Source organism: Pleurodeles waltl, chromosome 6, assembly GCF_031143425.1.
Source record: "Pleurodeles waltl isolate 20211129_DDA chromosome 6, aPleWal1.hap1.20221129, whole genome shotgun sequence".
Lineage (NCBI taxonomy): Eukaryota > Metazoa > Chordata > Amphibia > Caudata > Salamandridae > Pleurodeles > Pleurodeles waltl.
This window is the reverse complement of record NC_090445.1, coordinates 1,686,061,389-1,686,073,391: the sequence shown is the minus strand read 5'-3', so window position 1 is coordinate 1,686,073,391 and position 12,003 is coordinate 1,686,061,389. Positions and strand designations below refer to the sequence as shown.

General features: G+C 41.6%; 1 protein-coding gene across 3 annotated transcripts in view; it reads left to right on the top strand.

The window, feature by feature from the left end:
• GOLGA1 (golgin A1) overlaps window positions 1-12,003 on the top strand; it is a 234,675-nt gene that overhangs the window by 51,881 nt on the left and 170,791 nt on the right. For 2 of the 3 annotated variants that reach the window (XM_069241738.1, XM_069241737.1), the window contains 2 exons: window positions 2,870-2,902; window positions 6,201-6,329. In XM_069241738.1, coding sequence (XP_069097839.1) covers window positions 2,870-2,902; window positions 6,201-6,329 — 162 coding nt within the window. The remainder of the gene's footprint in view (window positions 1-2,869; window positions 2,903-6,200; window positions 6,330-12,003) is intronic. The other variant, XM_069241739.1, reaches the window with a different exon arrangement.

The window sequence follows — 12,003 nt, the reverse complement described above, 5'->3', positions numbered from 1 at the left end:
CGATAGCCGTTAATAAATCTTTAAGTAAGACTTGCAACCCTCTGATTGAATGATGGATCCTGGAAAACAAAAGAGGTCTGTGTAAGGTGTTTAATATCCATGCCACCATCATAATATATGTTTTTCACACATTAGTTGATTCCAGTTTGTGTGTTAGTGGGTTTTATTTGCCTTAAGTAGATGTTTCTCCCTGCAGTGGGTATATGTCCCACAATGCACCATTCACTTTGTTCAAATCCTGGCCAAATCCAAGTGTGATTTCCAGTCTCTCCACTATTACTCCAGGGAAGTGATATCGCTCACAATAATGAACAATTTTGTCACTTGTTCAGCTACATTATCACATATCGCATACCTCATTATCACATGTTAAGTGTTAAGAGCATGCTAGAAAAGACTAGAACGTGGAGAGCCAATAAAATGAAACCACGTCTGTGGAAATGTGATAGTGAAAACAGGTTCTCAACAACTATAACGTGAATTACTCCATTAATTAACCCTCTTGTACTGGGAGTTCCTAGTGTACTGTTCGACTTGCCAGGCATGGACAATAGGAAGCTCAGCTTAACAGTGATTACAATCTTGTAAGGCAACAGAAGGGAGAGGATCTTGTGTAATGGCCAGAACTGCAGACTTTGAAACTGGGGAACCAGGTTTGTCTCCATGTTGGCTCAAAATCCTGTGAGTCTGGGCAAATCACTTAATCTGTCTGTGCCTGCAAAACAATGAATGCATCCTTTTCTAATGTAGCTGGTGTGCTCCAATACCTTCAGGGCTCCAGCAGCAGTCCAATTCATGCTCTTTTGCAGAGTAACAAGGGAAATGATTCATCTCCTCGTCCCATCCCTATAAACTCTGCACAGGATTTCTTTATTTGGATACCATTCAGGCTAAGCTGCGTTTAATGAGCACTACAACATAGAATTACTTCTCTGTAGCATGGGCACAGCTAAAACACAAACCATCTTATGAAACTAATGTTTTTTTCAGTATTTTCCCCCCCTTCTTTCCCTCCCTCCCCCTTTATTTAAGAAATCTGGACAAATGGCAGCCGTGGTAAAAATAAGCAATCTTCTGTGTGTTGGTTGTAACTTGCCTGTGGTATAAATTGAACTGTTCTTTGCATACAAGCAAATATTATAAAAATAGGCATAACGATACGTTCAAAAGTCAAGCATCCTGTCATCAGCTGTACTCAATCTTTAATACCCACAAATTAACATAAAAAGTCTGAGTTTTAGCTGGCTGTCTACTGTGATATCTGGTTTTTAAAGGTACTGTTCTGTCGCAGTGTCAGATAGGTAAATGTCTCAGTACTTGGAAAGACAAAGGAAGTGCTGCTAGGGTTGCAGAGAACAGGTTCGTCAGCAGAAGAGAGCCAAAGTAGAGCGGAACAAAGGATTTAAAAAAGCCAAGAGGAAGAGAAGACTGCAACTATAGAAAACAGTGACTGCAGCTAAAAACAAGCTTTGTAATGGGAGAAGGATCGCAGGTGGGTTAAAGAGAAGGAAAGTGGGGGTTTGGGAAATGTTTTAAAAAGATTGAGGAGCCTGTGGCCAGTGGAAGAATACTGGCCACAGGAAGCAGTGCTTGGTGCATGCACCACAGCAGGAACTAAGACCGAAGTGAAGAGTAAAACCAAGGAGGAAGCTGAAGGCTAAAAGGATGCTCTGACCAGTAAGAAGCAAGGAAAGAAAAGTGATATGGGAGCCAACCAATGGTAAGTAAAGGTAAGTAATGGGTTGACTCTAAACCCTTTTTAAGCTTCTTTTTATCATTAAGAACAAAAGATTTTGTGAAACCTAAAAATCAGAAAAGTATACTTTTCGTTTACAACTCCAACATATATTACTGTTTTTTCCCCATACATTCACCAGCCATATTGTTGGAAGCTTTTGCCAAGTGCAGCTTTGCAGGTATATTTTGGGCAGAATACGCAGCACTGGGTTCTGTGTAAATGTTTTTTTTTCTCTGCAATTAAAAACATTTTCCCATGAGAAACCACTTTCTGTACGTGCCCACCAAACCTCTGGTGATCTGTACCCCTTGAACTCTGAAAGTGGAGTTACCCCAGCCCTTGTCTGAATAAAATCTCTGACCATTCCCAGAATGGAAAGAGTTAGATTGGAGTTTGAGAATGCACACTAATGTACATTTATGGTCGTTCCCAAACTTCTAAGGAAAACCATGCCTAGTAACGCCTACCTCCACCCTTTGAGAAGGACCTACTAATGTGGATAGCTCTACACATGTGGCGGAGAAATGTGTAGTATTAAATACATGTATAGCTTCCAGGAAAGCTTTTGTAAATTCCTGCCAGCCGTAGAAATGGAACCTAGATTGTAAACCTATGGGCTCAGAAAATCTACAATGTCCTTAAGAAAGAAACAAAGAATGCACCAAGACTAATGTTCCTAGTAGTTCCTCAGCAGTGGACAGCAAGCAGCAAATTTTTGATCTTGATATATCTTGCTGTACACATCCTCTTTCTGACTATGAACATTTGACCTGCATGTCGTGCTATTCAAGAATACATTCTTAAACTGATTACTGTTTACTATTTAGATTCGAATCTTAATGTGATTGCCCACTAGTTATGTGACAACTAAATGTTCTTTTTGTTTGTTTATTATCATGATTGAGAGATGTAAAAACTGTTGGAAAGCATTGATGAGCTGTGTTGCAGTGGCTGAGTATGTACTAGGGGCTCAGTGCATTGTAAATGTTCTTCGTATTTTTACTTTACTGTAAATTGAAATCATGGAAAAAGACGATCAAACTGACAATACCGGTTTTTTTTCTTGATGATTACAATCTCCTTTTAAAACAAACATTTGGATCGTTCATTTATTTGCTCTCATTTTGGCAGGAATGGCAAGAAAAGCTGGCAGAACTGGAAAAGGTGAGTGGCGGTATGCGTTTTTCAACTGCCCTGTGATGTTCATAGAGGTAGAAATGCAGGTTGCACTGCAGAGTTTAGACTAGAAATATGATGTAGGGAAGTACCACAGACACAAGCTTCTTTCTTTTGCGCTCTGGACTTTGTAGGTCTGGATATGCTTCTAAAATGTTAAAGGAAAAAGCGTATTTCGTGAGTATGAGTGTGAACTGCAGATGCAGTGTATCTTTACTGTCGGTTTCAGAAGAGTCTCCATGTCTCAGTAGCTTTTTTGTCAGGTTGGTGTGTCCAGGATCTTGGGGGTAATTGCCATGTGATAAATACTGTTCGTGCAGTGGAGGATCAGACATTGTGCATGCATTGTGTTACCCTCTAGAGGTGCGGTAGAATGCTGTTATGCCAATCCAAGTTAGCACATTATTAAGTTTATTTGCAGTTTTATCAATAAAAGCAAATACTTCATATTCTCTTACACAGTGGTAAATGGCAGACAGAGGTTAAGTTTGCCACAGTCTATGGCATGGATGTTTACCTATTGAGCACTAGGCATGTTAAATAATGCTGTATATTTCATTAAAATGATAAAAGAATGTATCGTTTCTGAAATGTTTTTGAAAAACTAGACATTAATAAGTACATTGAACAGCACGAAAAGGGTACTAAGATGGGGCTTTGAGAAGAAGGGGACTTAGGATTCTGGCTGTGAAGTATCTATGGCTGTTTTTCCTGCAAAAAATAAGACAGGCATGGAACATGGTAGAATTAATAACATGGTGATATGACGCACTAACAGGTTATCGATTGTCAGAACAATGAAGAAAACACAAGGACATCCATAACTAATTGAAGCAAGGACGTCCAAATGTCATCACATGCATAAATCTTTTCAAAATAAGATCAGTTTCTCTGTAAAAGACCTTGTCAGCAGATAGATCCAATGTGTCCAAATTCATTGTGTTGAAACTATGGTTCAGTGAGACCATCGTTTAAGTTTAAATTTTCATGACTGATTTCCCATGTTCTCAAAATTTTCAGCATGTCAGTGACAGACGCATTTTTGTGTCTGAACTATATTAAGAACACTATGTATTTCCAACATACGTCTTCGAAATTTAAGGCTGATATATGTCAGCCAATCAACCTATAGTCATCTAAATTGTTATTAAAGATACACATCATTTAATACTTCCCCGTATTGCTGCCGCAAGAGAGGGCTGCACTGTCAGCTTTGTTAGGCAAATTATTTAGTAGGCACTTTTAAGTAGTGTTGCAATTTTATCACCTCAGTTAAAGCTGTAGTGATGTTTGTTACCTTGACTGGGGCTGCAGTGGCAGCTGTTTCTTTGAGCAAAGCAGTAGTCATGGTTAAATACATCAGTCATAGCTGTGGTGGGCATTGTCTTATATCATTTAAAGTCTTCACATATTTTTATATTTCTTCAGTTAAAGTATTGTTAATCAGTCAGTTGACTTTGTATGAAGAAAAGGTCTTGAATCTGGGATTTTAGACACCAAGAGAGCTTGCACACCACCCAAAAATCTGAGATTTATTGAGTTATAGTCTTAATGCTAGACCACAAGGCTGTAGTCTTCTGTTTAAGCCCATCTGAAAAGCCGTAAAGAAGCCCTAAGTTGTTTACTGAGATACCTTTGACATTTCAAAGTGCTACTATTGTGGTGGTGTTTTTTTTTTTTTTTTTTATAGCTAAAAGGCCGTCTCACTGTAGTCTGTGCCGCCAGAGTAGAGAAAAGGTTTATATTCTAGTTTTTTTTTTTACATGTCTGCAAGAGAGAGATTAACTCTGTGTAGGTGCAGGGCCTCCGGAGCTGGCAAGGTTGTTTAGCCCCTTTTGACTGGGACATGCAGAAAATGATCCAGAGGTTGTGCCTAGCACCATTACCAAAGTGGCAGTAGCAGAACACCTTTAAATGTTGAAAGGTTTGGATAATATAGAATTTCTGTTACAGTAACACAATGTCTTTAGTGATTCCACTGTAAAAATAAACAGTTCTAAAGCATTTAGCCATTGAAGGTTTTAATTTGATCTGCCCAGAAGTATTAGCTTTGATTGTGACATGGTCCAGAGGTTTTATTTTCCATATAACCCAAAGTACAACAGACCTCAGTGCTAAAGCTTTATCTCAAATGTTAAATACAAGCAGAGGCAATAAGGAGCAAATCCATGTTATAGCCCACTGGGCATCTGATATTTATTTTTACCTAGCACTTAGAATCAAGTCATCCTCTTTTTGGGCACTTTAATAGAAACAGAGAGCTTATGTATAAATGTAATGTGAAAACTGCCTCCTTAAAAAAAGGCTAAGAAATATTGGATCCGAGGGGCGAACAAATGTTGCATTCTGTCCTGGTGCCTCTAGCAGGCAATTAGTTGTGTAGAGCGTTCCAAAACTTGTCAGTAGTAACACTATCTTAGACTGCTAAATATCATGAAGATGGCCATGTACCCCCAATTCTAACTTTTGAGCTACTCTTGAGACCACTAGCCTGAAAGTAATGCCACAACAAATATTTTAAGAAGTTCTAATGGCAAAAAGTATCTCTTTCAAAAGAATCTCCAGTGAATTACTTTTTTCACTTGTTGATACAACGCCTAATGCCGTAGGTTGCCAGGCTTGCAAGTCAGCTAACACTGTAAACCCGAAGACCTGGTATTTCATGCATTGGGAGATCAGACAAGAAAATTATTAGCCTTTGGCCTAACCGTAGATGCAGTAAATAATACTTTGATCGGAGAAATGGCCATTGTTTGAAGTAATGAGTAAGGACAAAAAAACACATGAATGACCTATGATTTGAATATTGGAATCAATTTCTTATTCAGACTTGTGCATGAATATAAAATGTGAAAAGCAAGATCCAAGTAATTGGTTTAAAATTTTTGGTTAATTTGAAAAGTAATTCAGCGAGGTTCCTTGTGTATGACGGCCAGATTATATTTGGTAGCAGTATTGTTGGAAGATCCTCAATTGTGGGAGGATTCTACTAAATGGCACTAAAGCTGGGGCTGGGGAGTTAATCTCTATTTCCTGTGTCAGACATGCCTTACTACCCAGGCATGCCACTTTGCCTGGTTAGTAAGTAAACCTACCTATGTTTCATTTCAAGGGTGTTAAAGGGTGATGGCTTGTTTCATCATCTCTCTTTGGAAAATGCAAATTTTAGGGAGAGCAGATTTCAAAAAAATTTCACAACCTTGCAGTCCAGACTTTCTACTATCAAGAAATTTGCTCGATATAGAAAGCTCAGCCTTTAATTGTTGTTTTGTATTTTGTTTTAAAGGAAAATAGGACCCTGTCAGCCACAGTGAGTGAAATGAGGGAGCAGAATGTAAATCTTTTCCTTAAGAGGGATGACTTTGATGAGCTGGAGGGCTTTCAGCAGCAAGAGCTGGCCAAAATTAAACACATGGTAAGATGTGTTTTCAGAAAGTGTGACTTTTGGTTATTTTTAATAGAATTTGACGTTAGCACTCAATGGCCCTTCCAACTTGTTTTTTCTAACTCAAGTTTGTTTGGCTTTGTGTGCTCTGATTGGAAAGGAAAAGGCCAATGAGATTCAGAAGTTTGTTCACATTTCTTTGTGAGACAAGCAAGATTAGGCCCTGGTAACCTTCAACATAATATTATTGGTTTTCTGCTGACAGCAGTGTATAGTCAGTTCTTATTTGCCCTACTCCAAAGAGTCTGAATGTCAGCAAGCAGCATCTTAATCAGTTCTGCCACTTTTAGATTGGCAACTTCTACAATGTAATTAAAATGTACTCCTGCGCCACTGCAACTTGCGTACATTCAAAAGCAAAACAGAATGAGATTGAGCCAATGTCACAGCAGTCAGGAAAAAATGGATTCAGTGATTCTCACAGCAGCCAGGAAGAGATCAGTCATTTCTGCTATTACAGTTTGCCTACCCCCTGAGAAAGAAACTAGATTCTGTCATAAGAATCATATGGAGCCAGAGGTAGCAATTTGCGGGAGGAATGCTAATTCAACTGCACATGAATGTCGATGCAGTGTAATGGTACGTTTCACTACATATGGCACCTATGGCAAGTTCTCAATAGAAAAATAAGCTTATAATTGGATGTTCTTTGTAAGGATGTATGCGTTAACACCTGGGATTCAAGAAGTTGGGAAAGGAACAGAGAACAACAATGATGATATCAAGCCACAAGTCAATGGGGAACATCGGATGAAGGCCCAGAGATTATAAGAAAAATCCTGGAAAACCTCTATAGCAGCATATATCGAGCATGATCTTCCTAAAATTTTAGCAAACAGTGAAACTGTTGCCTTTATGACTGTTTCTGGTCCTGTGTTGGAGTGTTTTAAAATGTACATCCATTTTGTCTGATGCATACTGATTTGCAAGTAAGCATCTTGCATATGGACTAGCAGCACTTCTGAATCCTGTTCTAGGGACACGTCATAGCTATTGTGCCGTTCTAGCTAGTCAAAGGGTGAGCAGAAACTCAGACCGTGTTTTTCTCTCCAAACGTAGGCTTTTGAGTGATTTCCAGTTCTGTGTTCACCAATTTTTACGTAATGGGGAACTCCGTAAGTGGCCCCAGTACATTTTTCTTTTGTGAATCTTTCTCATCGCAGCTGTCCACTATGTTATTCTTGTGCCTTGTTATTCTTGTAATAGTGAGTCATTTCGCAAGTACGTCGAACTCTGACCTCAACATGAACTGCTGATTAATTGTTGCATTTCACTCAAATTTATATTTTACAAAGTATCGCCAGAGTCCTAACTTAGTTGTGTCCATTATGTAGTCCACATATGGTATAATAATCTTTTTGTCCTGTAAATCTGCCACAGTTTATCCTTTGCTTCTATGCACTTATGTGTACAGCGCTTGAACACCCTATGGGCCTGGTTTGTGCTATAGATAGCAACACAAAATAAATAGGCTGCAGAGGGAGGTGACACTTAGACAGCTTCTATACTGGGTTGTTGTGTTCCAACAGACACTCATAACGTGAAGCAAACATTGCAGTGGGCTGGTTTATTGAATATTAAATCGAACAAATGTATATTAGCCCAATAGTTCTGAAAAAAACAAGGAAAGGGGAGAGATTAGGATTGAATTCATGAAAATGTAGTAAGGTTTAACTTTGAGAAATTATAGAAACTGTTTATCAGGAGCATTAGTAACTCCGTAAGGTATTGTCTGCTATTTAATTTCGAGCAACTGCTTAGAATTTAAGGTTAAAGTCAGAACTTTAGTTGCAGTCTTCGCTTATGAAGTAAACTGAAACACAAAACTAATTCATTACAAGATTTAGAGTTGAATACTGTCACAATACTAGATTAATGAGTCGATCAGAAAGAATAATACTTCCATCTGAAATTGACCCAAGACCAAGCAACCACCCCCTTTATTTTTTTTTTTTTTTTTTTTTATTTTTTACACACAAATATACTACTCATTTTGTGTTCAATACTCTAAAGCTTTATAATAAAGAAAGTTGCAACCTTTTGTATCGATCAGTGTTTGTGGCCCTTGCATTTTGTCTGTGCTTTACAAACAAAAAATGTACTACAAGGCTCAAATGTACCTTCTGTGCTTTGGGCGTCCCTAGAGTGCCTGATCCTTGTTGTGTGAAATCTTCCAGGTCATAATAGAAGGCTTTTAAATGAGTGCTGCTGACCGTAGAAGAGTAGAGCATTCTTAGGCTTTTTTCAGCATTCTGCTCTTACCGTAATGTATTCCATCATTTCACATTTGTTCTGTAGTTGCATTCCATACGGACTGATGCACAGTGAAGAGGACAAAGTTAAACCAGTAGTCTGAGAAATTTTCTTTTTTTTTGCTGCTGGACTATAGTGGTCTTTTGACGCTACAAAAAACTGCTGTAGCTCAAGAGTATTATGCAGACTACCTTAAGCTGAATCCCCTATTTTGCTCTGGAGACAGTTTGGGCTGACTATTATGTGTTCTTGCAAGGTGTTGGATTGAGGGGACCACAAAAGAACCAGTGTCTCAGTGTGATCATAACCGATAGTACAGCATGAACTGCACTATTGTTGAGTCGTGAGTTGCTGCCCCAGAGTTCTGGTTGCAGTCAAAAGTGCTTTCATTCACAGTACATTTATCTAAAATGATGTATCCCCCTACTTCAAAAATTATAGATTTCTTTGCTTGTGCCTTTAATCTAATCTCTTTTTTTCTATAGCAGTAATGTAAACAATTTTGTAAGAATGCAGGAAACTGCCAAGTAGATTTTAGGGCACAGATCAGTAATGTCATGTTTTGCCCATTGTAGGAAGTTGGCTCTGTATGCACTATTTCAAAGTAAGGAATAGTATGCACAGAGTCCAAGGGTTCCCCTTAGAGGTGAGATAGTGGCAAAAAGAGATAATACTAATGCTCTATTTTGTGGTAGTGTGGTCGAGCAGTAGGCTTATCAAAGGAGTAGTGTTAAGCATTTGTTGTACACACACAGGCAATAAATGAGGAACACACACTCAGAGACAATTCCAGGCCAATAGGTTTTTGTATAGAAAAATATATTTTCTTAGTTTATTTTAAGAACCACAGGTTCAAATTTTACATGTAATACTTTAAATGAAACGTATTGCAGGTAGGTACCTTAGGAACTTTGAATAATCAAAACAGCATATACAGTCTTCACATAAATCACATATAGCTATTTTAAAACTAGACACTTAGTGCAATTTTCACAGTTCCTAGGGGGGAGTAAGAGTTAGTTAGTTTTTGCAGGTAAGTAAACCAGCTACGGGGTTCAAGTTTGGGTCCAAGGTAGCCCACCGTTGGGGGTTCAGAGCAACCCCAAAGTTACCACACCAGCAGCTCAGGGCCGGTCAGGTGCAGAGTTCAAAGTGGGCCAAAAACGCATAGGCTTCAATGGAGAAGGCGGTGCCCCGGTTCCAGTCTGCCAGCAGGTAAGTACCCGCGTCTTCGGAGGGCAGACCAGGGGGGTTTTGTAGGGCACCGGGGGGGACACAAGTTAGCACAGGAAGTACACCCTCAGCAGCACGGGGGCGGCCAGGTGCAGTGTTCAAACACACGTCGGGTTTCCAATGTAAATCAATGGGAGACCAAGGGGTCTCTTCAGCGATGCAGGCAAGGGGGGGGCTCCTCGGGGTAGCCACCACCTGGGCAAGGGAGAGGGCCTCCTGGGGGTCACTCCTGCACTGGAGTCCCGATCCTTCAGGTCCTGGGGGCTGCGGGTGCAGAGTCTTTACCAGGCGTCGGGATCTGGGAAGCAGGCAGTCGCGGTCAGGGGGAGCCTCGGGATTCCCTCTGCAGGCGTCGCTGTGGGGGTCAGGGGGGGCAACTCTGGCTACTCACAGTCTCGTAGTCGCCGGGGAGTCCTCCCTGAAGTGTTGTTTCTCCACAAGTCGAGCCGGGGGCGTCGGGTGCAGAGTAGCAAGTCTCACGCTTCCGGCGGGAAACGCAGTTGTCTTGAAGTTGCTTCTTTGAAACAAAGTTGCAGTCTTGGGTGAACAGAGCCGCTGTCCTCTGGAGTTTCTTGGTCCTTCTAGAGCAGGGCAGTCCTCTGAGGATTCAGAGGTCGCTGGTCCTGGGGAAAGCGTCGCTGGAGCAGTGTCTTTAGAAGTGGGGAGACCGGCCTGTAGAGCTGGGGCCAAAGCAGTTGGTGTCTCCGTTTTCTCTGCAGGGTTTTTCAGCTCAGCAGTCCTCTTCTTCTTAGGTTGCAGGAATCGGAGTTCCTAGGTTCTGGGGAGCCCTTAAATACTAAATTTAAGGGCGTGTTTAGGTCTTTGGGGTTAGTAGCCAATGGCTACTAGCCCTGAGGGTGGGTACACCCTCTGTGTGCCTCCTCCCAAGGGGAGGGGGTCACATTCCTATCCCTATTGGGGGAATCCTCCATCTGCAAGATGGAGGATTTCTAAAAGTTAGTCACCTCAGCTCAGGACACCTTAGGGGCTGTCCTGACTGGCCAGTGACTCCTCCTTGTTATTCTCATTATCTCCTCCGGCCTTGCCGCCAAAAGTGGGGCCGTGGCCGAAGGGGGCGGGCAACTCCACTAGCTGGAATGCCCTGTGGTGCTGTAACAAAGGGGGTGAGCCTTTGAGGCTCACCGCCAGGTGTTACAGTTCCTGCAGGGGGAGGTGTGAAGCAGCTACACCCAGTACAGGCTTTGTTACTAGCCACAGAGTGACAAAGGCACTCTCCCCATGTGGCCAGCAACATGTCTCGAGTGTGGCAGGCTGCTAAAACCAGTCAGCCTACACGGGTAGTTGGTTAAGGTTTCAGGGGGCACCTCTAAGGTGCCCTCTGGGGTGTATGATACAATAAAATGTACACTGGCATCAGTGTGCATTTATTGTGCTGAGAAGTTTGATACCAAACTTCCCAGTTTTCAGTGTAGCCATTATGGTGCTGTGGAGTCCGTGTTTGACAGACTCCCAGACCATATACTCTTATGGCTACCCTGCACTTACAATGTCTATGGTTTTGCTTAGACACTGTAGGGGCACAGTGCTCATGCACTGGTGCCCTCACCTATGGTATAGTGCACCCTGCCTTAGGGCTGTAAGGCCTGCTAGAGGGGTGACTTATCTATACTGCATAGGCAGTGTGAGGTTGGCATGGCACCCTGAGGGGAGTGCCATGTCGACTTTCTCGTTTTGTCCTCACCAGCACACACAAGCTGGCAAGCAGTGTGTCTGTGCTGAGTGAGGGGTCCCCAGGGTGGCATAAGATATGCTGCAGCCCTTAGAGACCTTCCCTGGCATCAGGGCCCTTGGTACCAGGGGTACCAGTTACAAGGGACTTATCTGGATGCCAGGGTGTGCCAATTGTGGAAACAAAAGTACAGGTTAGGGAAAGAACACTGGTGCTGGGGCCTGGTTAGCAGGCCTCAGCACACTTTCAATTCAAAACATAGCATCAGCAAAGGCAAAAAGTCAGGGGGTAACCATGCCAAGGAGGCATTTCCTTACACCCATTATGAACCAATATTGAGTAAACACTTGCCGAGATGTGCAGGAAGCATATTCTAGCCAAAGTACTACATGCCTTCAAACACAAATAGACAGTGGCAAAACCAAGCTTGGAATATCAGTCAGGGCAACATCTGGGCTGCATCCTTCA